The following is a 25,309-nucleotide window of genomic DNA, read 5'->3' on the forward strand; positions in this document are numbered from 1 at the left end:
CTGCAGAGTGGATCTTTAATATTCGCTTAACGTTAATACCACACACAAAACAAAGCACAATTGTTAAGTGTTAACAGTTTACGCATATTTATTTTTATGTATTGGGAACATCCAGAGAAATCAATATATAAAAAAAATATAATGTTTATATGTGAAGCCCTTAATTTCTACTGTTGAAATTTATATCTCAATTTCTGTAGCCATCGCCAAGTACTATTCGAGGTCATCGATACTTGCGTTTCCAGATGAACACTCTATAATTTTGGCTCCGTCCAGCTGTTGCTCCGAACTCTGCCCCAAAACGATTGGCCCATCGTTACCCTCGGCCGCCCGATTGCCGAACTCCTGCATCTTGACGATCAGCATCGCAAATACTTGAGCTGGAAGGGAGGATTGCAGCACCTGCAGCAGACGAGCCGGCTGGCCACACACGACGATGGCATTTGCCAAGTGCTCCACACCACTCTCGAAGTCTCCACGGGCGATCAGGGTTTCGCCCAGCTGGATTTCTTGTAGGAAATATCTGAAAATATCATGGATTAATTATTTTGTAACAGTACGAGTCATAAGAAGTCTATGAAATCCTGGACAAAATAAAAATAAATTTTTTGAAAGAATTCGAACTATTTGTATATTAAAATCGAGTCTATACAAATATGTTTTCGAGCTATTTTGTTGAAAGAAGTAAAATTAATGAATTATCCTAATCTATAAACTCTGAAGTCTTCTTTTTTCTATTTTTAAGCCCTAAATTTGTATATGCTGAAGGCGAAGCGAATGAGCAGGAAGCCTGCGGAATCGAACACTAAAAGGTGCTTGTTAATACCAAGCAATGGCGTTTTTGGATGCCATAAGCAATAAGAAATTGGGTGGGTCCGTGCAAAATGAACATGCAAGTGTACATAAGCACATACATCGACTTGGCTGGAAAAACATATGTGGGCTTGTTTGCATGAATGGAGGCACCACTACACGTGCCGCATTATATAATGCGACTCCCATTGGGAAGTCCTACCTTTCGATGGCTTCATGGTCATTCAGGTTGGGCACTCCAGACTTGGTAGTGCCGATTTTCTTGTTGCGACGGCGACCTACAAAGTGATGAAATGCTCAGTTTCTTTCATAATTCAGTTGGGGTCTATGGTATTCTTACGCTCACGGACTTTCTTCTTGTACTCGGGATCACTGCGGCGCTTTTTGTCGAAGTAGATGCAGTATCCAATAAACAGAGTTCCAGCAACTCCCGCTGCAATGCCGATTGCGGTTTTGTTCATTTCAATCATAATTTTACGAAAATCCTCAATATTAACTTTGTCTTATTTTACATTCCGCATGTGCCATCGATTTACATAAAACAAAAATCGATATCGCCAACTCCAGCTGTTTCATGTTTTTCAGTTGTTTTGTACTAATTTGAAACATAGGAATTGGAACGCTTTTTATAAATCTTGTTAAAGGCTATTATTTTTTAATTTAAATGTATAAATTTTTTTTTTATTAAAAAATATAGTGGGATTAAATATTATTACGCAAAAAATGATATAAATTTAACTTATTGCATTACACACAAAGATAATTTGGATTTAAGGTTCGCTTAAAGTCTTTGTTTAAGTCTTAGTCCATTCTGACCTAAAAAAACTTTATACTACTGATAACTCCAGAGTCCATTTTTGTTTTGGTAAGATCCATGGTGAGAATGTGGTCAATGATGGATGTCCGTTAAATTCAAATTTCGTTTTAAAAAATAGGATATTATTAATGCGGAAAAATAAGAAAAAAAGATCTCTGATGCTGATACTAAAATGTATAATAATCATATACATGAAGACAATTGAGTCTCGTAGAGCCAAATATTGTTATGCTTCTCATAATTTTTTTTAACTTTTCCTCGAGAATATGTAACTGACGCAGAACCATGATAGTTCGAAAAGCTAAATTGATAAATTCCGAACTGGGAGAGTGTGGTTGTGCAAAAGACTATGGATAGGTGTATATGCCCGCATACATAAAAGCCTTTATGTTTGTGTTCTGTAAATATACATTTCTTTCTTAACTGAGTATTAGTGGCCATCAACGAGCCCTCCTATTGAACAATTCCTTCACTTAACCCCGGGCACTCAAATCGACGGTAACCATGCGGAGCTTGTGGCTAAATACGTTGACCAAGCAGAGTAAGCAAGAGAAAAACCTTAAGGTATTAGCGAATCTGAGAATGATGGGGTTTCGTTATATGTAGGTCTATATAGGTTGAGTACCAAGAGGTACTCCACCAACATTGAGCCCAAGGAACCTGTGGTGAAAACTAAATCAATACCTGGCCCCAAGTCAATTGAGCTTAAGAAACAACTGGATTCTGTTCAGGTGAGTTTAATCTCCCTTATCTGGGTGTGTGGGTATTACTTTCCTAACAAGTAAACGTATATACACCATATGCCCACTCAGAGATAACTTTCTAGTTCTTATTTTTCAACTATTCATTTTTAATCATAACGAATGGCTTTTTTATAGGCCACCGGAACCATCCAATTCTTTGCTGACTACGAAAAGTCCATTGGAAATTACATCTACGACGTGGATGGGAATATTCTACTAGATGTCTACACCCAGATTTCCTCAGTGCCGCTGGGTTACAACCATCCGAGGCTTTACAAGGTCTTTCACAATGAGCAGAACCTGAAAAGTAAGCGAGGGCGACATGGTCGGGATATCTAAGCCCTAAAGCCACTCCCATGCTAAATAATGCCTACTATATTTTTGACTTTTATTATTCCTAGCTTTGATTAACAGACCTGCACTTGGCGTCTTCCCTGGCAAGGAGTGGCCAGAAAAACTGCACTCAGTTCTGCTGAACATTGCTCCGAAAGGACTCAATAAAATCACAACGATGATGTGTGGTTCGTGTTCAAACGAAAATGCGTACAAGAGCATCTTTATATGGTGAGTACTGAAACATCTAAGTCTAGTCACTGGGACCCCCCAGAAAGAAAGCCTTCTTACAACCTTTCCAAATATGTTAGTTACCTAATTTAAGGATGTTGTAACACGGATATTTTTCGCCTCTAGGTACCAGAACAAACTTCGGGGTAATACACCTCTTACCGAGCAGGAGAAGAATTCCTGCATGATCAACATTCCCCCAGGAGCTCCGAAACTCAGTATTCTCTCATTCAAGGGAGCTTTCCATGGCCGAACATTGGGAGCCCTCTCCACCACACACTCGAAGTACATCCATAAGCTGGACGTTCCGTCCTTTGACTGGCCCATTGCCTCGTTTCCCGAGTACCGATATCCCTTGGACGAAAACGTGGCGCACAACAAGAAGGAGGATGAAAAGTGCCTTAGCGAAGTGCAGGATCTCATTCAGCAGTACGCCAGCAAGAATCCGGTCGCCGGAATTGTGGTTGAGCCCATTCAAAGCGAAGGAGGCGACAACGAGGCATCGCCCGAGTTCTTCAGGAGCCTCCAGGCTATTTGCAAGAAGAACGGCATCGCCCTGTTGATCGATGAGGTTCAAACCGGTGGAGGTAGCACTGGAAAATTCTGGGCCCACGAGCACTTCGAGTTGGAGAGTCCCCCCGATGTGGTGACCTTCAGCAAGAAGCTGCAGTTGGGCGGCTACTTCCACAACGACGACTTCATTCCGAATGAGCCGTACAGGATCTTCAACACCTGGATGGGCGATCCGGGTAAGGTCCTGCTCCTCGAGGAAATCGTGAAGGTGATTCAGGAGGAAAAGCTCCTGGCCAACGTCGATGTGGCCGGTAAGGTTCTGAAGAACGGTTTGCTGAGCCTAGAGAAGGAATTCCCGCATATCTTGAACTCCACCCGCGGCCGTGGAACATTTTTGGCAGTAAATTGCACCAACACCAAGGTGCGAGATCAAATAATCGGCGCTCTAAAGTTGCACGGCATTCAGACCGGAGGCTGTGGAGAAATTTCCATTCGGTTCCGCCCAGCTTTGATATTTAAGGAATACCATGCTAACATCGTCCTAGACCGCTTCCGCAAGGTTCTTCAAGCTATTTAAGAAAAAAATATACAAAACACCAGTAATGATTGTGCTCTGAAAATTGCAAGTGCGTGCAACACATACCATATGTTACCAAAATGAATAATAAAGTGAATTTATTTTATCCCTCTGTTAGCCATGGCGCCTTTTTATTGATTTCTCTGCCAGGTTGGGACTCAATCAAGCGCTAGCTTAGCTTACATTTTAGATATGATAAAGGCCCCATAATAAATATGCGATGGCGCCACTAAAAAAGATTAGCTCCTATTCCTATAGAGAACATTTTGAAGAAAGCAGATAGAGTAATCTAATCAAAATGCAGAATATTAGATATATAAAACTGGTTGTAATGCTGCGATAAAATGTTATTGTTTGGTTCCCTTTTTCCTTTTTATTGGGAAGAATTATTCCGTTTCCTAATTCCTAGTCTGCTCATAGTTAATTCTAAGTAAGCTTTATAAAAAAAAATAAATAAATAAATTTCCTGGAAGTATATATTATTTTAATACTTACACCTTGAGGTTTCCCATAAACTGACAGAAACGCTTTGTTTATGATCATTTTATTATGAAAATTTTAAAACCTCAACATGGGTGTTTTGGAACGGTCATAATAGATATTGTTTAATAATATAATTTAATATTATAAGAATTGTTTATTATTAGAAAGAAATATACATAATGGCCATACTGAAACAAAACAATTTAATTCGCAATTACTCTATACACGTTTAAATGATTATTGCTTGCTTTTCAATAGTAATTAAGTTAATGAGACTGTGGATCACACTGTAATAATCGAACTATTGATGGATCACTTTTGGCTCCTTCTATGAACTCTTCCAAGCTTAATTTCCCATCTTTGTTTCGATCCATTTGACGAAAAATCTTGTCGGTTCGTTTCTCAGGAGTACTCTCGTCCTCCGGCATTTTCATCACCGAGCCGACCATTTTATATATTGCCTAAATGAGAAAAAGAGTGAGTGATTACATTTTGAATTTTGTAGAGCAGCAGAAACGTACTGTAACAATTTCTAGCATTTCCTGCCGCGATATGTATCCGTTTCCATCAAGATCATACATCGAGAATGCCCATTTTAGTTTCTGCTCGAGTTTGCCCCGAGATGTGACACTAAGTGCACACAAAAACTCTCTAAAGTCTATAGTGCCATCGCCGTTAGCGTCGAATGTCCGAAAGACATGCTCTGCAAACTGAAAGTAAAATTAAATTTCAATTTAAATTGAAATTCAAAAACATGTACGTGGGCAAAGCTCTTACCTTGCTGGCGTCACCATATGGGAAAAAGTTCCCATAAATCTTTTTAAACTCTTCTACTGATAAATGACCACTAGGGCAGTCCTTAAGAAAGCCTTTATACCATTCTTGAATCTCAGCGTCTGAAACATTAAATTTATTTGAAATGAACAACAAACCAGTTTTAGATATTTACTTACCTGTGAACTCTGTGTTTTGCTTGAGATCCTCCAAAACTTCTGGCTTTAGTTTACTATTTTGCTTTCCCATTGTTGCAGAACAATTTCATTATACAGTTATCTTGAAAAGCAATACAATATATCAAATTAGCATCTATATATTGAACGATTGGGGAAAAGTATTCATCGGGTACCGAAGATTAAATACCCTTGCAGACAGATTTGTAATGTACAGCCAAATTAAGCAAATAGCCAATGGATATTGTTGTAATATCATCTTGCAGTGTAAACCTTTATGAATAAAATAATTTGAACGTCTATTTTGAAATATAAACGTATTGATACGAGCTATTTTGTATATGTAATCAATACTTGGATATGTCCGCCAAATGGTTAAAAGCACGCAACTTTACAATCAAGCATTACTAGTGGGGATGTGAATATATTTTCCCAGTTAAAGTTCTTCAGAATTATCTAAACACTTTACTATTATATTTTTTTAATAAGAAACTAAATATCCGAAGAATATAATTTAACTAGCTTCAAGTATGAACATTCTTTTCTAGGGTAGTTTTCTAAATTCTATAGTGACGTTTAACAACGGGCTAAATTTATTTGCCTTTATTTTAGACACTATAAGAGTATATATTAATAGAAACACAATGTTATATCGAATTTCTCATAAAACGCTTTACTCAAATTAGAACATGAATCCAGTAAATTTTTTAATTTCCTTGCCGTTTCGTATAGCGTCCAATCATCGGTTGCAGCTAGTTTCTAAAACACATTAAATATATTGGTAGGCCGTCGAGACCAAGCTAAAAAAGACAGCTATAAATGAGTGAATAATGCTAGTACGGAAAGGAAAATTTTCAAACAATTCAAGTTTTTAGATCTGGTGAAAAATTTTAATGTAAATTTGAGTGACACACTGAAAATAGTTTAATGATTGCATAGTTTTATAGTAGTTTAATTTTAGTATAAGAAATATAAATTAAGTATTTATACATTTCATTACTGATTTCATCAAATACACACATATTGTAGGATATAATTGTTTATGGTGCCAACATTTTTGACAACTCCTCATCTTGCAAGCATCCTTTCAAGAACTCATCTTGGGTTAATTGACCATCGTTATTTTCGTCCATTTTTGCAAAAATATTTTTTGCTCTTTCTTCTGCTGAATCAGCTGGACGATTAGATGAGCACGCTCCTAGCATGTCATAAATTGCCTGAGAGAACCAAAATACATTAATAAGATTCTCTCCACCTCCTCGGGGCAATAATTGCATTATTAAATCAATCGTTCGTTGAGAATTCTGCTGTTACTCTTCTCAGTTCCTACCTGAACAATTTTGGTCATTTCTTGTATGTCTATAACACCATTGCCATCGACATCGTACATTCGAAAGGCCCATTTAAGCTTTTCCTCCGGTGTTCCGCTTGAAGTTACATCTATTGCGAGTAAAAATTCCTGAAAAGACGAGAGGGTTATTGTAAAATACGAGTATGCAAATCAGCAAAGGTGCCTACAGGGAATTGTCGTCACAATAGATGTGGATGCATCAATTATTTTAGTTTATTTAGTATTTAAAGTACCATGCGCGAAGGGGCCCACAATTGGCATAGCTGTACAATAATAACACAATCTTCATTCTCATCACATAGACGGTATACATGCGATCAACCCAATTGACGAATGGGGACATCCAAATATGTACAAATGGTTTTTTAAAACATATGAAAGTCTCTACAATCCTCAGTATTTCATAGCATAAAGGACCTACGGTATCTCCTCAAGGTAACTTTGAAATGCTAACATAGAAATAATTTTAATTCAATTATAGTTTTTATACTTATAACGCAACTGTAGACCGTGGTATGCCATGTCCAAGTCAACAAAATATAATATCGAGAGAAATGTGTAATCAAAGAGAATTACCTTAAAGTCAATATATCCATTTTTGTCCATATCGAATGTACGAAAAACATGGTCACAAAACTCTTCCGCATTTCCGGATGGAAAGAACATTTTATACATATCGACAAACTTAGCAGGCGTCAATCGGCCGTTGGGGCAATCTTGCTATATAGAAAAGGGACGAACGTACATAGTTTGAGACTTTTCCGTTGGTGTGGTAATATTTGTACTCACCTTAAATCCCTTATACCACTCTTTAATTGTGGCTTCGTCATATCTCGTATGCGTTTTTAAGAACTCCATGTCTTCTTTGGTTAAACGGTCTTTACTACTTAAGCACCCCATGTTTTCACTGTTTATAACTTTTTAGGAGCTAATTGGTTTCTATTTAGTGTTTTTCTTTGTTTAAATTGCTTTGCCTGGTCTGTACATTTGACTTAATGTTTATTTCTGGACAGAAAAACTCCAAATCAATAATTGTGCTTGTATAGCATTACGTTAACGATATGTATGAATTGTGGCACGAACAAATGATGATTGAACGAGCGACTCATTTATAAATTTTTCTTGATAATAATAAGCAAAAATGTACTTGACTATTAACTTGTATATTTCAAACCTGATGTGTACCGAAGGACTAATCAAATGGTTGAGGCGCATGCGCGGAAATTGTCTCTATACATGACGATTATTGGTTAACCATATTTTCTGTACACGGTAGGACTTTTTTAAAAGGGGAGCAGGGTTGCCACGTTCACCTACAATCACTCTATTTATATTTGAAAATGCTATATGCTAAAAGGTAAAATAATTTGGGTAAGAAACATAAATTAATGAGCGTCACAAAAGTTCTCCCAAAAGGTTATTTCTCAGCGTAAAAGCTTTCTCAGTTTATTGCAAAATAGCTTGTTGCTGTCCACTCATTATTTTGATAAGTATACAAGAACTCTTAAAGATTTCAGGCAAAATGTAACATTTTTAAGTTACCCTTTAATGTTATTGAGTATTATTGTTTAGAAAACGTACAAAAAGCGATGCAGAGCTGCAAATTAAAAGGTTGTATCAGACAATTCCCACGAAGAGCGGTTACCTCACCGCCAAAACGAACCGTCGCACAAACTGCGATCACATCAGAAAAAGCGAAATGCCATTCTGGAGATAGCAAAGATCAATGAAAAGTGCAAACGATGAGCAATGTTTTAGTTTCGCACAACCACGAAACAATTACTTCGAATTAGAGCGACGATAAATGAAAATAGACTTTGTTCCGTTTGTTTAAAAAATGTTTTATATTTTGCACCAAAGGTAGTGAGTAAATACTCGTACCGTGTGTATATGCTCCATCAGTTTGTGGAGTTAGTCGTTTTTATCAAATAAAAATAAAATCATCTGCAAGGGTATATTATATTCTTTGTTTTATAAAATCCGAATGGGTACTAAACATGATCAATTAGTATGATTGATTATATTAAAGGTTTACACACACATTTGGAAGATATTTATTACAAATCATATTTGTTTAATTGGCTGCTTAAGTATTGGTTTAGTCATGCATTTTAGGCTATAATTAAGCTAGGCACAAATATTATTGGTAGGCTTTTAGTTTAGTTTTTATTTGACTCCTTTACTTACATGAGTTTAATTTTCGTCGACCAGGTCAAAGCATTATTTACCTCCTGAGGCTAATATGCTGAAAATATAAAAAAAGGCTCATTACTACAAAATCACCATCCGATTGTACGTTTAATATTTTCGCTTTGAGCAACCAAATATTTCAATGGAAATAATAGTTCATATGTAATACAAGAGTATAAAACTTCGCTACATATATCCTAATGTCGATTATCTAATTATGTAAGATTCCAAATAACTCTTATTGGTGAGTCTTTCAACAATAACCAATTAAAGGATGCGAAAGAAACTCCAAGAAGTGAAGCTGCGATGCAATTTCGATTCGGATCCGAATATGCATTCGGATATATGCAAGTACAGTGTTTTTTGTACTTTCAATTTTATAATTTCAGAATAGTAGATTCGAAAGAATTTAACTTAAAGCTTCGCCAAGTGCAAATGCGTGCCAAACGGAAAGCATGTAGAGCGTTGAAAATGGCTAAGGTCACGGTCAATCTTAAAGCAATTAGTTCGCTTCCTGAAGGAGCCCAAAAACTCATTTTAAACACGTATTTTGAAAGTAATTTTGGCAACAAGGCTGCTTTGGCACTGAGGGTCACAATCAGCGGTAGTTTCACTAAATGGTTGGTATACTTTGGGCCAAAAATGCGAATGGGAAGCCAGTGCAATTTGAAATCGCCTTTCGCGATGAATATACGCTGAATATACGAATTAATGGAATTTTTGGCACACGCATACGCCTGCGTGTCACGTGGGGAAACACGGCCCGCGCCTCCAGTTTTTTCATGCCCCTCCTTCTCAGAGTTTAGTGTTATGGCCTCTTTATTTTGCATATAATATTCACACCAAATCGGGTTGGTCTCCAGTAGGCAGCCCCGGAGGTCAGAGCAGGGAACAGCAGCGAACAGCAGGGAAAAGCTGGCACTTGCACACCAATATTCGACATCGTTTTCCAAGTGTATGCGGTTTAGGCGGGGGTTCTTTTGCGAAGGCTGGGTGGTCCAACTTGCTACACGCGTTTAACTCCCAGTGGGGCTCGGATTCTCGATACACCCGTCGCTTACATAAATTGGCACTGTTTTTGGAGCGAGAATTCAGATTCCAATTCCAATTCGAATTCGAATTCAAATCGAAATGCATTAGTATAACCGGCTCGAACTGCTGGGGCTCTCGATTTAAATAAAGTAGTTTGTTGTTTGTCCATATGTGCGTGCGTGTGTGCATGCCTTTGTCACATGGTCCACTTGGCCTCAAAATATATCCTAGGAAAATGATTTACTTGCTACTTGCTGAGTCTTTATTTTTCACTCAAATTCGCCCCAAATTGTTATTTTTGATATGATATTTACATACATATGTACTCAGTTGCGTATGTACATATGTACGCATATGCAGTATATGCACGCAAAATGGACTAAAGTGTGTATATAGCTCGAACCACTCGGGTTTTGACTGCCGCGGTGGGAGGTGGGTACGATTATTACCTGAACGAAAATGACACATTGATTTTAGGCACATCTCTGCTACCCGCTGGGCTAAACAAAACCACTTTTTGCAAATGCAATAAACTTATTCGACCAAAACACAATCAATACAACAAATTTAGGGGTGGCTTAAATGGAAGCGATATATTTCAGAGCTTTATCGATGTGTGCTACTTGCTCTTGTTTTGCTCTTAGTGTATCGATATGTTAGGGGGACCGTTTTCACGCCGGTTTCACAAATAAGTTCGCAAAACAAAACAGATCTCATACCTTTAACTTTAATTATAAACATATATTTTAATTAGAGTATCAAAACGGTCAAAGTATGAGTTAATTTGTAGATATCACCTACATATATACAATTAAAATGTGTTCCACTTCCGCCGTTCCTGTTATGGTGTAACGGTTTTTTTACCATTCAAATTCGTATTGCTTTTATAATGAATGCATTAAGTTTTATTAAAAAAATGTATTTTTCTTTCCACTCAACTATTAGTTTAATTTCCATTTGTTTTATTTAGATTAAGTTTGAAACAAAATTAACAAGTACTGCTTTTAGGTTTAGGTAAGTTTAAGTAAAATTTAAAACTTTACTATAGTTGTGTGGATTTATTTGTGTGGAATATAAAGACGACTCTTATCAGTATATAAAATTGAATTCGTATAAAGTACGAAAGTACATATTTGAAATATAGCTATAGAGATTTACTTTAATTTCTCAATTTTAATCTGATTACTACATCCCATTGTTCCGGAACTTTTGAGGTTGAAATGTGAAACTATTTAGTACATAGGTGTTAATAGCGATTCGGCCAATTAAATGTAGTGTGAGTACGTATGCCAACCTTTGTATATAGATTCTGCTTCTCGATATATTTAGATTAAGTTTTCTAAGTGCATTTGTTTCGAGCAGCAGTTCGATCATTTAGTCTTTTTTCTTTTATATCAGTATAAACACTATAGTAAAGGTATGGTCGCTTAATTTTCTAGTGGACCCAATATCCTAGTTCTAGGCGGAAAAAATCAATGTGAATCCGTTGCCCGTCTATGATAAGTCTATGATACAGAGTCCTTTGGAAAGATATTAGTGATAAAGGTGGTTGACTCTTTAAAAAAATACTTCTATAAATTTACAATTCGAACGACGAATGATGTAACTCGTTATATATAGACTTTAATGCATTGAACCATTTAATATATTTGGGCGCCCCGAATTCAACTACGGAAAAAGGTCTTCTTTAAAAACGGAATTGCAATTTGGGTTGTGTTGCAATGTTATGCAACCTGAAGGGGTGAACGTTTAATACAAATAAGAAGACTGTGTAGTTTTGAAAATAATTGGGATATTATTAAAAGAAATTCTACTGCGATATAATAATGGGTTGAATCTGACTAAATATCCCTAGATATCGGATACGGAAAGTAATATTCTATTGGGGACCATGTCCTTGAAAGATTTATTAATATTGATCGATTTGCATTTCAGTAATATGGCAGACGAAGAGGATCCATGGGGTTTCGACGACGGCGGCGAGGAGGAGAAGGCGGCATCCACTCAGGCGGGCACTCCGGCTCCACCCTCAAAAGCACCGAGCGTGGCATCCGATCACAAGGCTGATAGCGTCGTGGCTGGCACTCCGGCCAACGAGGAGGTTGCTCCGGAAGAGGTAGAAGAAATAAAAGCACCTCCGCCTCCGCCAGAAGATGACGGATACAGGAAACCGGTGCAGCTCTACCGGCACTGGGTCAGGTTGGTACTCCAATTCTGTTGGACTTTTGGACTGTGCTCTGCTGCACTGTATCTTATGCAATCTGCACTTTTTCAGGCCGAAATTTCTGCAATACAAATATATGTACAACTACAGAACCAACTATTACGATGATGTAATTGACTATATCGACAAAAAACAAACTGGAGTGGCTCGGGAAATACCAAGACCACAGACGTGGGCGGAGCGTGTCCTGCGCACACGGAATATCAGGTGGGGAGTAGTTAACCAAATGAGTTTGTGTAGTTTTTAATATCTACTCATTTACCTTCGTATAACTTCAGTGGCAGTGACATTGACTCCTATGCACCAGCAAAGAGGGACAAGCAACTAATTCAAACACTGGCGGCCTCCATAAGAACTTATAATTACCACACCAAGGCATACATTAACCAAAGGTATGCCAGTGTCCTTTAGTAAGCTCACTTAAATGTACCCGTAGAACCGTCGCAAGAGATGAGCACTCGTAGTTATATAAAGGGGAATCAGTTTTAAAAGATCCATTCTCGTACGTATAGTCGTATAGTCAGTCAGTAAGCGTTTGCATATCTGCGCATCTCAAAAATCTGTATCTGCCTTATAAAGTGGGCTCGATTACGCTCTTTGACACCTTTCAAGAAAACGAATATTGTATATTTTCTTACATGCGTAATTTCTGTTAATATATTGTTATATATACTTATTTAAATATATTAACACAACTTACCTCTCAACACATGGTAATTTTAAGGTTATTTACTTCATTTTTAGCAAAGTGAATAAATTAAAAAACTTATTTATATTGTAAAGCTTAAAATAAAAACTGTGCAATAAATAAAACTTATAAACACCGTTGTTTTTCTTTGTTTGCTCTTTAAAGCAAGGGGCTTAGGTCTGCCTAAAATAAGGGAATCTAAATGGGTATATCTTAATGGCATTGCACCAACTTTACTTCAATTACCATTTCATCACATCAAAACGAATGCCAAACTCAATTCTTAAAATGTGTCATCTTTCAAGAAAATGAGTGCTTATTCCTTATAACCATTGGAGTCCAAAGTAAAGAAAGTAAAGTATAAACCCACCTTGGTGGACGACTGGTGAGCACTGACCTCTATGAACGATAAACATCAGAGTAGTATAGTACAAAGTCCGCATAACGTGTGTATTTGCATAAATCCCAAACACAACACCTAATAACACATAATAGGGTAAATTGGGCTATTGTGTGCGTTTGAATTAGTGCAAGTACATTTAAGAGTGGACTAGTCCCAAACTAAAGGCTGAAGTTTTGTATTTAAAATGTACAAAAGACTTCAATACAGAAAAGCATACATTGAGATCATAAAAAATATTTTACCTATTTCTATTTTTTAACATTTTTTTTTTTACGTAGTTAATGTATTCTCTCTCACTGGTCCACCCCAACGAAAAGATCTCATTTGGGAGCCATGATATTTCTTTTTATTTTTATTCCGACCAGAACTAGAAGCAGAGCGCAATGATAAAACTGAAATCGGTGACATTTCTTATTCCACTACTTTTTCTTTTTGAAAGCGGGTGCACGGAAAATTGGTGAGTGAAATATAAAAATATATTAGGACCTTGGTTAAATGCTTTTTTTTAGCCTGGATAATGATATTCACGCATTAATTTTGGCAAGAGGAGGAAGCAAAGGCATTAAGCTGAAAAACCTGGCTGAAGTTGGTGGCTCATCTCTTTTGGCCCGCACAATTATGACTATCAAAAATTCGACATGCTTTCAACATATTTGGGTTTCCACAGATGACAAGAGAATCGCCATGGAAGCGCAAAAATGTGAGTATAGCTACATTTTTGGGAATCTGGCCTCTAAATTCTAAAACACTCCAGATGGTGCCATCATACATCGTCGTCCTGAGAAATACGCCAGAGACGATACCCCTTCCCTTCACGCGATTTCAGAGTTTCTAGATGTTCATAGGAGCATTCAAGACTTTGCTCTTTTTCAATGCACATCCGTGTTCCTGAAAGCCAAATACATTCAAGAGGCGGTTCGGAAGTTCGCGTCACATGACTGCGTTTTCGCCGCGAAGAGGTACAAAGTTCCCTGTGGTATCCCTATACGGTTTAAGAATTCAGTTACGAACATGAACGCATTTCAGATCACATTACTTGCGATGGAAGGTGGTCGATGGCGAGCTGATGCCAGCGGAATTTGACTTGAGCGCCAGACCAAGACGCCAAGATTGGCAGGGCGATATAGTGGAAACAGGAATGTTTTATTTCTCGAGGAGGAATTTGGTGAACAGTGGGTTACTACAGAATAGTAGGTGCTCCATTGTGGAAATCGATGCCAAGGACAGTTTGGAAATTGACTCAGACCATGATCTGACTCTGGCCAAGTACATTTTAAGTAGTGAAGCGAAAACGGAATTATAGAAATAGGTATTGAAAATTCGAAATATTGTGCGTTGTTTTACCATATCTACCGGAGAAAGTGTGTAATTCATTACATTTGAATAGCTTGGTTATGTAGTTCAGCTTGTGTCTATTCTAGGCTTCACACTTTTGGCTGGCCAGGCTATCACGGAGGTATAGCGACTGATTCGCCTGGTCAAGAGGCGTGGCATGAGGGCGTTGCTGGTGGGTCTCAGGATCAAGCAAGTCCTGCCAAACCGAGCAACGTACAGGGAGCTTGGACTGGGATTAGTCCTCACAGATGCTGTACCGCCAACGGATCTGGGCAAAGGCGAAATCTTGCTGCTGACTTCACTGTCTTGGCCGTCTTGGGTATCCTGGGGTTTCTCCTGAGCCTGGTGCTTCTTGTTGAATATATGCTTTATTGCGGCCTGATTGTGAGATCCTTCGCTGCACCTCTGAGCCTTCTCCTTGGATGGGTAGTTGCGTCGCTGGTTTGGCTTCAAGGGGCAGCAGGCACTCTGTACCAGTTGCTGCTGCTGCGACTGGAACATCTGTTGGTTGTTGAAGAATCCTAGGCAGTGGCAACAAGGATGGGCGTGCACCCTGCATTGGGAGCACTGGTTGCACAAGGATTGGCAGGAGCAACAGGGATAAAATCCCCCCGAAATTGGAATATTTGGCTGCTGTTGCTGCAGCGGACAAGTGGATCCTAGAACTGGGTGCATCAGGTGCTGACTGATCTGACCACCGAATCCCATAGAAGGATGCGATTCCACATTCGACAAAGGACAGCAGGATGTGCCACCATTGTAGCAGCCCTTTGCAAAACTCTCCGGCCTCAGCATGCAGCAGTTGCTTCCGTTGGCTGGACTTTGATACGGATTACCCATCTGCATTTGACAGACTTGAGTTGTCCTTGACGGACAGCAACTGCTGCACGTGCAGCAGGAGCAGCTGGACATGTTGCTCGGCGTGGCACACAGGAACTGCTGGCCGGGGTACATCGCAAGACCACTCGATGCTGCCCCAGTCTGGTCCATGGGCAGAAAACTGATGGTCACATATGGAGGGTTGTTGGTCGGTTGAACTCGCAAGTTGGAGGGCTGATGCAGTGCCAAATGTTGCTGCACATGCTGATGTTGCTGCACATGCTGATGTTGCTGCTGCGGCAGATTCTGCTGCTGCAGGACATGCTGCCGCATGTTCTGGTGTTGCAGGTAGGAAATGTGGTGTTGTTGCTGCTCATTCAGTGGCGGATGTCCCTGCGGTTGCGCTTGCTCTCGACGTAAATTGGACAGTTTTTGGCGGACCTGGGCTGCAGTTTGCAGGGATGGTTTCCGAGCGGATGGTACAGTATTACCTGGGAATATAAAGAAGGAGGAACATAAATACAAAGCCAATTTATATGGGCAAGAATTTCAAGAAATTCAATAACATAATATTAATAATATTACCTTTCTGGGTGCTATTCTTTGTGGTTGGATACTGCGGAAAAGCTTTATCAGTCTGAGATCCTGAATTAGAAACTGAGGTCTGCTGAGCCTGACACTCTACAGATTGGTCTTCTTTCGACTGCTCCATGTCCTGCTTAATCCTGTTCCTAGCCAAAGCATCCTCGAGAACCACGAAAGAAGGCCTATTTGCCAGATCTTTGTTGCAGATCCTCACGAAAGGCGGCAAAGTTTCGGTTTTCTGTATCTCCTCTATGGACTTTGCATTCTTGCTCTTCTCCAGGCTTTCAGCTGAATCATCATCGATGACATTTGAATCCCCTTTAAGCAGAGCTATGCACTGTTTCTTGGCTGCCGTAAGGTCGTTCGTCAGTGGGGAGTTACCACTGTGCGTTTCGCTTTGGGGACTCTTGCTTTCATGGTTAAGTGAGCTAATCTCAATGAGACCATCACTTCCCACGCTTATCATAAAACAGCATTTGGCTACCGTTTCATTTATGTCATTTGGTTTGGCCGTTTGCCCCGATGATTCATTCTCGCCTTGGGCCTCCATTTCTCTGAATTTTGATGTGTTTTCCGGGAGATGTGGAGCTTATGTTTCCTAACGCATATCTAAAAGTATTTCAGGCGATAAATGTACTGTCAACTTTGAAATTACTTTAAGCCGAACTGATCAATCATACTGGGATTCCTTTAATGTGCATGGAATAACCAAAAGTTATATATAACATGTAAAATAATAGTTAAAGCATATGAAAATATGGTATGATCCAGATCAGATTATTTATTGTTTATATAAGCCAAATCATATACACGAAAGGCAGGTTTGGTGCCAATCAGTATCTCTCAGCTTTATGTTGTCAAACACTTCTACACTTTCTGTGCCTTAACATGCACAAAATTGTAATTTCCGGGAGTTGGCCTCTTTGGGTGGTGAAGAGTTGAAGATGTTCTGCACGGAGAGCTGTGAGCACGGATGCAATGCAACCTCGTCGGGCAAGCTGATCGCCAATGGAAATGGAAATGCAAATGCAAATGGCCTACAGTCGCAGGGAAACTCACAGCATCAGTTCACTATGTCCTACGCTCCACTGTCGACCAACAATGTGTCCTCCAAGTCCGAAGTGGAGCCCCCGCGGCTGGGAATGTGCCTGGTCACCGAGTGTCCAGAGGGTTTGAGGTAGGCTAACATATACAATATAACAAATTTTATACAATTTTGGCCCAAATGATATCTTTACTGTAGTACCTGTCAGACCGTAAACTATATTAAAATACGTTTTAGGCACAAGAACAGTAAGGGTACTTTAAACAATATTCATAACAATGCTTGGAAGAAAGTTTAACGGAAGCTCTTTAACACCATTTATCAATGAAACTCAATGGGAAGTGATTGGTTCCTAACTCTTTCCCTTTCCAGCATTGACTGCAATGTGCCACTGCCCAATTCCTTTAATTTGGATGAGTACAAGAATCATATGATCTGCTCGAGCTGCACCCAGTTCAATGGAGGCGGTGGCCTGGATAGGTTTGGCCAGCCAGGAACGGCCAGTCCTAGTGCCAATCCATATCCAACTCCGCTTCCAAATCCCATCCAGCCCTCTGCTTGCAGCTTTCATGGCCAGTGCTGTCCCACCGGAGGACCATGCGCTGTATACGATTCGCAGCCAAAACCACCAAGATCCCATCGACAGGAACTACCGGTGGGTCAAGGAGCCCCTATGATGCCGCAGATCTTTTGCCTGGCACCACCCAGTTCTCATGGTTGCCCAAGTCAGCCCGTGTATTTGTGCAGCCTGATTCCAGTTCCCCAATCCTGGAACCTTCTTCCACTGGTCCAGCCGCATCACTTGCCGCAACAGCAGCTGCTGATGAATCCCGCACAGGACTCGCAGCTGCCGATGCAGCAACTGGTGCAGTATGACCTGTCCTTCAACCGCCTGCTGACCGAATTGCGGAAGGAACGGGAGAGGTCCTGTTGTGAGCTGCAGATGCCCCAACCTCTGGCCTTCCAGCTATATGCGCCCACGGTTAGGTTCCAAGATCAGCCAGAAGCCTGTTCTGCGAAGAGAGAGCCTCCTTGTCCGCCGGCAGCTCATTGCACCCGTTCACCACCACAACCACCATCTGCCTCGCCATCCCCACCAGCCACATCTGCCTCCTCCGCCGGGCTGCCCAGAGCTCGTTCGGCCAGTCCGAAGCGCAGTCGGTCCTGTCTCCGGAACAAGGATCTCTGGGACAGTGGGGGATCCATTCCAGGCCCTTCCCCCTGCTCCGCGACCCCCCAACATGTGGCCGGCAACGTGTGCATGAAGTGCGGAAACTGCTGGCACTGCCCGCGCTGCAACTGCTCCAACTGCTGCTGGCATCCCGGCTTGGTGCGAAATCCTCCGAGAGATGGTCGGTAAGGAGGGATTGAATTAGAGAAGGGGACATGAAGCCACACCTACCCTGTAAAAGAAGGAAGTGTAATAAAATTCCAAGACTTTAAAAGCAGCTGGCCCTTAGTTCTTATTTCCAATTTACGAATATTTGGGGGATTTCATTTTTGGATAATGCAAGTATGTTTAATAATCTGCTAACAATTTAATTTATTCTTTTAATATGAGAAGATTGGTTTATCTACCTTTACCTTTAAGTGTTTTTTCATGTATTTGCTTATAATAGTTTTATACCTACTTATATGATACATAAAAAAAAATGTTGGGATACATATGTAGAAAGTGATTTTATACAGAGGTTGCTTGATTTACGAACAGCTTACACAGCAGCTAGTAATTCTTATATCACATGTAACATACTTTACACAATTAAGTAAAATTAAAAGTAATTATCGATCAGCCTGCACGTTCATAAAATTAGCCACGTAATTGTTCATCACAGAGTTCATTCCGAAGTGGTCGTTTCTGGGCTCAGGGGGCTGGGCATGCGGGTTCCTGTGAATGGGCAAGATCTGTGCAGCGGGTGGCAAGGGACTTCTCACCTGGCGAGGATAAGGATCCGACCCCTGCTCGGAAATCCCTGTGCGACTACGCCTCACTTTTCGGGAGGGGGGGCCAACTTCGGTGCAGGTCCTGCTGCTAGATTGGCAATACGGAGGTGGCGGAAGGAGCAATCTTCTCTGCAACTCAATGGCTGTGGTACGCGACTCTGCCGCATGGTAGTTCTGCTGCTCATGGTAGGCTTGGATGCGCTGCTGATACACCACTGACTCCTGATAGGCAGTTGGGTATATGTATGATGGGTCGCACAGGAAGGAGTGTTGCTGCATCATATAGGCCTCCGGGTTCATATGGGGTTCCTGATGCACAAAGTGCTGTTGTTGCTGCTGCTGCTGCGGTTGTGGTTGCTGTTGCTGTTGAATCAGCAAATGTTGCCGCTGCAAATGTTGCTGCTGCTGCTGCTGCTGCAGTCGCTGCTGGTGCTGGTGCTGCCAGGACCAGGCCAAAGCCTTCTCCTCCAGCTGGCGCTGCTGGTCAGCCATTCTCAGCTCCAGAGTTGTCAGATCGGATCTCAGTTGGCGCTGCAGTTGCTCCCTGTCCAACTTCAGTTTCTCCTCCACTTTCTTGAATTGCTCCATTTTGAGCAAATACAATCGCTTCTCCTCCGCATGCTTCCGCTCGCAGATCAGTCGCTCATCCAGGATCTTCTTCAAGGACTTGCCTAGGTGATGCAGTTGATCCTTCTCGCGGCTCTTGATCCGTTGGTACATGGCCCTCAACTGCTGCAAGTTCTCCTCCGCTGCTTGCTGTTGTTGCTGCAAAATAGCTTCATGCTGCTGTTGAGTTGCTGGCAGTTTGAATGGATGTTGCAGGTATTGTGGATTTTGGATGTGCAGCTGCTGCTTGTGGAATACCTGATTTTGGTTCGAGTAGTTCTCAGCGTTTTGCGGATGCCATTGGAGGGCTGCCTCGTGGGCTCCGGAAGCATCTACAAGCGGATGTGGTCTGAGATTTTGATTGACTCGATCGACGGCGTTATTGTTGCAAGTGATGGATTGGTATGCTTGCTCGTTGCAGACATTCGGTTGCACAATGTGATGAATTAACTGCTGACGTAGTGTTGTTTGCCCAAAATCTTCAGGGGATCCCGATCTTACGGGAGCCAGGTCTTGTACAGGCACTTCAGCAACTGCCGGACGCACTTCGTGGGTTAACTGGCTCTGCGTGGAAGCTGCCTGTGGTTGCTGAGGTAACTGAGGCTCCTCATCTGATGGTGGTTCAACCCGTTCAGGACTTACTAGTTCCTGGATATGGTTCTCTTGGTCCTCCACCTCTATGTCCGCTTCCATGACCACTTCCTCCTCCACTTCCGTCTTGCACTCTGCGAGATGTGAACTACTCTCCTCACAGCAGCCCACTTGGATTTCCGGCTCCCTTTTCCATGGCTCCCTAATCTCTGCCTTCAAATCCCCATACTCCCGATCCGGATTGTGCCAGGAAAAGTAGGGATAGTGCTGGCGCTTTGAGCTGCTAGTTCGTATAACACTTTCACGCTGGCTCTGGAGGATTTTTCGGTTAATCTTTTCCGAATCGGAATCCGCATCCGAATCAGACTGAACTTCCTCCTTGACAAAGTCGTACAGCATAATGTTAATTTCTTCATCATCACATAGTTGGTCCTTTCTCCCAATTTCCGCTTCCAAATCGGGCATGTTTAGGGGTACCTCCCTAGCATTTTGAAACACTACGAGTGGCTCATCAATGAATTCTTCGTCCTTAATGCTGGTAGTTTCGGGATAATTGCCGCATTCTTTGTATCTCGGGTGACATGCCTCCTTCATTTTCTTGGCCACGTATCGAGGGCGACCCGATCCAACCGGAAATTTCAGCATTCGCAGATGGTATTCCCGATTTTTGGCGTATCTACTTAGTGTCCTTGTGCGCTGCTGAAGTTCACTGCGCGCGAGTTCTTTGGGTATGAACAGTAGTTCGTTGGAGAATACACTCTCTCTGCGCTTTTTTGTTTCAGCTCTGGGATTGAAAGGTGCTATTAAAACGAGCATGTAAATACGAATTTGGGGGGGCTTACATGGACAGCGAGTGTCTTTCCTCGAGGACAAGAGGTCTAGTGGTATCTTCCTTTGCTGGACTTTTAATATTTTCTTGATTGACCTTTAGATGTTCTGCATTACCCGGACTATTAACTTCTTGGTTGGTACCTTCTGGATTACCTTTGCTTTCAGGGCTCAATTCAGTGTCCTCTTCATCAGCACGAGTATTGAGCAAATTTTCAAGATTTCTGTGTAAAAAACACATTTGTGGTATTACGGTGTTAAAACGATGCTTTATAGGTATTAACCTTACCCGTCGATAGCTGCCTGGCGCTTACTCATAGGTTGTGGTTCGGACTCAGACAGAAACTCGGATTCTGATTCGGACACGACCATGTCGTGCTAAGAACTGCCAGCAGGCAACTTTCCCTTTCCTTTAATATAATTGAAAATTGTATACAAAAGCTAGCTATCGTTGCCTGTGGTATAGGATGGCTGGTTTAGGCTTTCCGATTGCGCGGAGGTGGCTTTAATTGACTTTCGACAAAACTTGTCCACTGTAAATAGAAAATTGAGGAGTAAAATTAGTAAACATGGGATGGGCTGTGAATTTTTGGACTCCAAAATCGTGAGGCTTTACAAAATTTTACATATTTTCAATACACCTAAAATATATCTATATTTGTTAGTATATGTCAAAACTGCGATAAAAAATTATATATTTTAAGAATATTATTGCGGAATTTTTGATAAAATTTTAATATTTTCAAGCTTACGAGTAAAATCACATAGTATATATATATTTTTTTTAAGTTATTGCGGTAAGATCGTTGATAAGAGGCCAATAACGACAAAATTTCTTTCTGTGCTCGCTTACTCTTTCACTTTTATACGAGTATGTTTTGAAAGTGAATCGAATTTCCCAATATCACAGCCCAGCATAATTTAGATCCATTTGTAAACAGAAACCGAACTAATCAACAAACAAATCTTCATTAGTGGCTAACCCTTCTCCGCAGGACTTCGTGTTGGTATCGAGTTTCCTGCTTAGGGCACCTCGACGTCGCGCCGAAATCCAATCCAATCCAATCCAATGCCGGAGGATACCCGAGCCGCGCAAATGTTGCGTTGCACATCCGAAAAGTGAATGAATGCAAATGAAATTTGCTAATAATAATACGACAATTACATGGCCCGCAGGCGATAAAAAAGCCAGACCCACAAGCTCCCGAGAGGCAATTATGGGGCATACACCGCCGGCTTGCCCAATAGATTTCACTGGTTAGATACAGCCATGGGCCACCTATGCCACCAATCCACCTGAACTGAACCCACCCCGTTTGTAGTTCTGACCGGACGGACACATAACCTGGGTCAACCTGGACGAACTAAGTACACTAAGGACACGTCAGCGGCGGCCAGGTGAATGTGACGTGGCCACATTCAATTCCCTCACTTATAATTGGAATGTTAACTTTATTTTTCTACGCGAGGCAGCCAATTTCTATGCAAGTGCATGGCAGTTGGATAAATGTGTGGCTCATTTACTTTTGAATCGGCATTAGATTACTTTTGTTTGGGATTTATTCTTCATAATCAATCTTGGTAACTGAGAAAGTGCTATTTTACCTGTTCGAAAGATGCGCAAATTTATGCTGTCAAAACTGGGTGATTTGCATAAAGACGTTTCAACACTTTTTTAAGCCACCATTTTAATTTGCTAACACTCGATAATGTTAGGGATAAAGGTGCACTAGTCGAACAATATGGAAAACTAAAGTAATTTTAATTAGCTCTTAAAATGTTTAGTAGTATAATAAATTGGTTATCCCGCGTGTTTATTTGAATTCACCAAACTGCATCGCTTATCAAAATATAATCCCCAATATATCACAACTTTATTCTGCTAATTAGCTAAGTTAATAGGATAATTTAGGTCATAGAAGTTATGGTTTGAGTTATCGAAAACGTTATAAAGTTTGCTATATCGCTGAGGAAATTTAAATGCACTGAATTTACTATACTAAATCAGGATTTGGAAATATTACTTTTGATGGGTTACTAAGCGTGCGATTTCACCGATCATTTGTAAGGTAAGTATCATCAAATTCGAGCATCAACATTTATCAGAACGTAAACAAAAAGTTTTACAAATCTTTTTCAAATGTGCGCGCCAGCAGTGAACTGGTTTTATTTCTAGTTCCAATAACTAGTTCTTTCGATAAATATACATAGCTAAATACACAGCTATCGCCGTTTGGTGTTTTTTAGTGTATTGACGGCAGCAGAAAAGCGAGACAAATCCAAACATAAATAAGCGAATAAAAACAAAACTCCGAATCAGGATGGACAAACTAACTACAATTAGTGCCACGCTTTTCATGGCAGCCGATGTGTTTGCGATTGTGAGTCTGGCGCTGCCGGATTGGATCATCACGGAGTCCGGAACGGGTAAGTATGGCCAACGCGGAAGCGCCAGTTGCTGGATAAAACGTACATCTTTGGATATTCCCAGGTGACATCCGATTGGGACTGATGTGGACCTGCATGACGCTATATAACCGACCCCAGGTGTGCTATACTCCCGAACTACAACCGGAATGGCTCATTGCACTGATCTGCATCTTTGTGGGCTGCATTTGCGTGACCACCACCGTGATCCTGCTGGCATCGTCCTCCTGCAACCGGAATGTGATTCCCTACGCCCGCTGGGTGGGATTCACGGCCATGGTGCTGTTCTGCATGGCGGCCGTCGTCTTCCCGCTGGGATTCCACGTAGAGGAGATCGGCGGACAGGCCTACCAGTTGCCCAACACATTCAAGATTGGCATTTCCTACATCATGTTCGTCCTGGCCCTGTGGATCACCGTCGTTTCCGAGCTCTTTGCCGGCAAGGTCTGCCTGCCGCACTTCTAGAGACGTGGGAATGGGATTGCTAGATTCCTGATTTCATTTGCAGTGTGCTCTGTGATTTGTTATACCTTTTGTTTTTCCTTTATTGTTTTAGTTCTCAGTTGGTAGGGTGAAATTAAAACTCTGTATCTTAGTTAACACTATTTAATTTAGCTATAATAAGGTACATAGAAGCTCGAATCCGAACTTCACGAATCTCCCAAGCCCTTATCCTAGTGAACATCTAACATTTTTTTACTTTTAAACCTGATTTTATCCTAAGAGAGAGGTAATCTTTAGTTAAAAAATGTTTAGTAAACCAGGCTAGATCATATTTAAGAAATAAGATTAGCTTTAAGATCATTTAGTTAGTAAAATTTTGTTATTCGAATACACATTTTGTATTTAAACTGAAAAAACATGTATTTTTGTGTGCTCAAAAGCTTAAGACACATACCGTATTTCTGTCCTCCAGTCTGAATCTTAAATTCCACTGATATTCCCTTAGATTCTTCCAAAATAAACGGGCTATTCAGAAATTGTTTAAGTGTGTGCAGACTTCATATTTTCAATAAAGTTGATCTCCTCTTCGGAAACGCTTTGACATATAGACAATAATTTCGCGACATGTCAATTGTTTCCATATTTTACTAGCTATATTTTACTAGAACTTACGTGGATTCGCGATTACTTCGACAAACTATTAGCCTTTTCGTTGGGACAAACAAATTGAGTATGGTTCACATTTAATATTGAAACATAAAAAAATATATGTATCTTCGCGAGGAACTGGGATCCCTTGGAACACCGCCACTTGGAAGGTCGCGACAGCAACTGAAACTAAAGACACACTGGAGGAGGGATCTCATCGGAGTCTCGCGATCTGCGCATGCGTCGAGTGTATACATGTAGCCATGGCTACTCGAGATCCCGAGAATGCTGAGCCAGCTCCTTTCGATCCAGTTCTAACAAGGGCTGCGCAGAAGAGGCGCTGTGGCTGGAAACACTGCTGACCCAGCATTCAAGACCGTCTACGCTTTGCTTACAAGATTTTGTTTGTAAACTGAGCCGCCGAAGCACTTTACAAATTCCTCCACAGCAGACGACCATATAAACAAGCTCCTCTCCATTCAATTACAAAACAAGAGCCGCTCAAGATCAAATTCAACACCATTATGTCATAAATGGTATTTCCCTTAAAAAATACTGCCAGCTGAGTTGTAATTTCAATTCCATGATATATATGTATAAGAATATAAATGAAATAATGTAAAAATATTTAAAGAAATGGGATCTTGTTATTTTTAATATTACTTACCGTTTTTGCTGTACGACAGGAA

At 40.7% G+C, this 25,309-nt stretch overlaps 10 protein-coding genes and 1 long non-coding RNA gene across 13 annotated transcripts; 5 read left to right on the forward strand and 6 right to left on the reverse strand.

Annotated features, from left to right (window-relative positions):
- Positions 1–60: 60 nt before the first annotated feature.
- On the reverse strand, positions 61–1,356 carry LOC6534857 (mitochondrial import receptor subunit TOM20 homolog). Its single transcript, XM_002095493.4, has 3 exons — positions 1,154–1,356; positions 1,016–1,091; positions 61–523 (listed from the first exon to the last, which is right to left on the reverse strand). The coding sequence occupies exons 1-3, from the start codon at positions 1,281–1,283 to the stop codon at positions 214–216; spliced, it is 516 nt and encodes a 171-aa protein (XP_002095529.1). The 5' UTR covers positions 1,284–1,356; the 3' UTR covers positions 61–213.
- Positions 1,357–1,974: 618 nt separating this feature from the next.
- On the forward strand, positions 1,975–4,144 carry LOC6534858 (4-aminobutyrate aminotransferase, mitochondrial). The gene is made up of 5 exons (XM_002095494.3): positions 1,975–2,171; positions 2,237–2,361; positions 2,509–2,680; positions 2,775–2,937; positions 3,064–4,144. Exons 1-5 carry the CDS (start codon positions 2,135–2,137, stop codon positions 4,025–4,027), a joined length of 1,461 nt encoding a protein of 486 aa, XP_002095530.1. The 5' UTR covers positions 1,975–2,134; the 3' UTR covers positions 4,028–4,144.
- A 410-nt stretch (positions 4,145–4,554) lies between these two features.
- Positions 4,555–10,568, reverse strand: LOC6539717 (neurocalcin homolog). Its single transcript, XM_039373796.2, has 6 exons — positions 10,483–10,568; positions 8,999–9,056; positions 5,464–5,563; positions 5,288–5,406; positions 5,032–5,220; positions 4,555–4,971 (listed from the first exon to the last, which is right to left on the reverse strand). The coding sequence occupies exons 3-6, from the start codon at positions 5,531–5,533 to the stop codon at positions 4,777–4,779; spliced, it is 573 nt and encodes a 190-aa protein (XP_039229730.1). The 5' UTR covers positions 5,534–5,563; positions 8,999–9,056; positions 10,483–10,568; the 3' UTR covers positions 4,555–4,776.
- LOC6534860 (neuronal calcium sensor 2) lies at positions 6,329–10,567 on the reverse strand. Of its 2 annotated transcripts, none has more exons than XM_015195391.3 (4): positions 10,483–10,567; positions 8,999–9,056; positions 6,791–6,919; positions 6,329–6,677 (listed from the first exon to the last, which is right to left on the reverse strand). In XM_015195391.3, the coding sequence occupies exons 3-4, from the start codon at positions 6,848–6,850 to the stop codon at positions 6,501–6,503; spliced, it is 237 nt and encodes a 78-aa protein (XP_015050877.1). In that variant the 5' UTR covers positions 6,851–6,919; positions 8,999–9,056; positions 10,483–10,567; the 3' UTR covers positions 6,329–6,500. The 2 variants fall into 2 exon arrangements, with proteins under 2 accessions (XP_015050877.1, XP_002095532.1); XM_002095496.4 differs by lacking the exons at positions 8,999–9,056; positions 10,483–10,567 and adding exons at positions 7,388–7,531; positions 7,601–8,086.
- A 788-nt stretch (positions 10,569–11,356) lies between the features above and the next one.
- On the forward strand, positions 11,357–12,674 carry LOC6534861 (flightin). Its single transcript, XM_015195392.3, has 4 exons — positions 11,357–11,450; positions 11,969–12,232; positions 12,309–12,464; positions 12,536–12,674. Exons 2-4 carry the CDS (start codon positions 11,973–11,975, stop codon positions 12,666–12,668), a joined length of 549 nt encoding a protein of 182 aa, XP_015050878.1. The 5' UTR covers positions 11,357–11,450; positions 11,969–11,972; the 3' UTR covers positions 12,669–12,674.
- Positions 12,675–12,768: 94 nt separating this feature from the next.
- On the reverse strand, positions 12,769–13,341 carry LOC120321452. The gene is made up of 2 exons (XR_005561056.1): positions 13,192–13,341; positions 12,769–13,128 (listed from the first exon to the last, which is right to left on the reverse strand). It is a non-coding gene; the product is annotated as an uncharacterized LOC120321452 (long non-coding RNA).
- A 323-nt stretch (positions 13,342–13,664) lies between these two features.
- Positions 13,665–14,674, forward strand: LOC6534862 (N-acylneuraminate cytidylyltransferase A). The gene is made up of 4 exons (XM_002095498.4): positions 13,665–13,805; positions 13,858–14,048; positions 14,103–14,307; positions 14,375–14,674. Exons 1-4 carry the CDS (start codon positions 13,732–13,734, stop codon positions 14,649–14,651), a joined length of 747 nt encoding a protein of 248 aa, XP_002095534.2. The 5' UTR covers positions 13,665–13,731; the 3' UTR covers positions 14,652–14,674.
- On the reverse strand, positions 14,661–17,216 carry LOC6534863. Of its 2 annotated transcripts, XM_043207041.1 has the most exons (3): positions 17,147–17,216; positions 16,088–16,696; positions 14,661–15,993 (listed from the first exon to the last, which is right to left on the reverse strand). In XM_043207041.1, the coding sequence occupies exons 2-3, from the start codon at positions 16,635–16,637 to the stop codon at positions 14,750–14,752; spliced, it is 1,794 nt and encodes a 597-aa protein (XP_043062976.1). In that variant the 5' UTR covers positions 16,638–16,696; positions 17,147–17,216; the 3' UTR covers positions 14,661–14,749. The 2 variants fall into 2 exon arrangements, with proteins under 2 accessions (XP_043062976.1, XP_002095535.3); XM_002095499.4 differs by lacking the exon at positions 17,147–17,216 and having other exon boundaries at positions 16,088–16,750.
- LOC6534864 (pollen-specific leucine-rich repeat extensin-like protein 2) lies at positions 16,909–18,580 on the forward strand. The gene is made up of 2 exons (XM_002095500.4): positions 16,909–17,264; positions 17,505–18,580. The coding sequence occupies exons 1-2, from the start codon at positions 17,032–17,034 to the stop codon at positions 18,490–18,492; spliced, it is 1,221 nt and encodes a 406-aa protein (XP_002095536.2). The 5' UTR covers positions 16,909–17,031; the 3' UTR covers positions 18,493–18,580.
- A 66-nt stretch (positions 18,581–18,646) lies between these two features.
- Positions 18,647–25,182, reverse strand: LOC6534865 (trichohyalin). The gene is made up of 4 exons (XM_002095501.4): positions 24,645–25,182; positions 21,391–21,634; positions 21,116–21,325; positions 18,647–21,057 (listed from the first exon to the last, which is right to left on the reverse strand). The coding sequence occupies exons 2-4, from the start codon at positions 21,471–21,473 to the stop codon at positions 18,915–18,917; spliced, it is 2,436 nt and encodes an 811-aa protein (XP_002095537.3). The 5' UTR covers positions 21,474–21,634; positions 24,645–25,182; the 3' UTR covers positions 18,647–18,914.
- Positions 23,336–24,565, forward strand: LOC6534867 (uncharacterized protein C16orf52 homolog A). The gene is made up of 2 exons (XM_002095503.4): positions 23,336–23,528; positions 23,593–24,565. Exons 1-2 carry the CDS (start codon positions 23,423–23,425, stop codon positions 23,991–23,993), a joined length of 507 nt encoding a protein of 168 aa, XP_002095539.1. The 5' UTR covers positions 23,336–23,422; the 3' UTR covers positions 23,994–24,565.
- Positions 25,183–25,309: the final 127 nt, after the last annotated feature.

This window comes from Drosophila yakuba, chromosome 3L (genome assembly GCF_016746365.2).
Source record: "Drosophila yakuba strain Tai18E2 chromosome 3L, Prin_Dyak_Tai18E2_2.1, whole genome shotgun sequence".
Taxonomy (NCBI): Eukaryota; Metazoa; Arthropoda; class Insecta; order Diptera; family Drosophilidae; genus Drosophila; species Drosophila yakuba.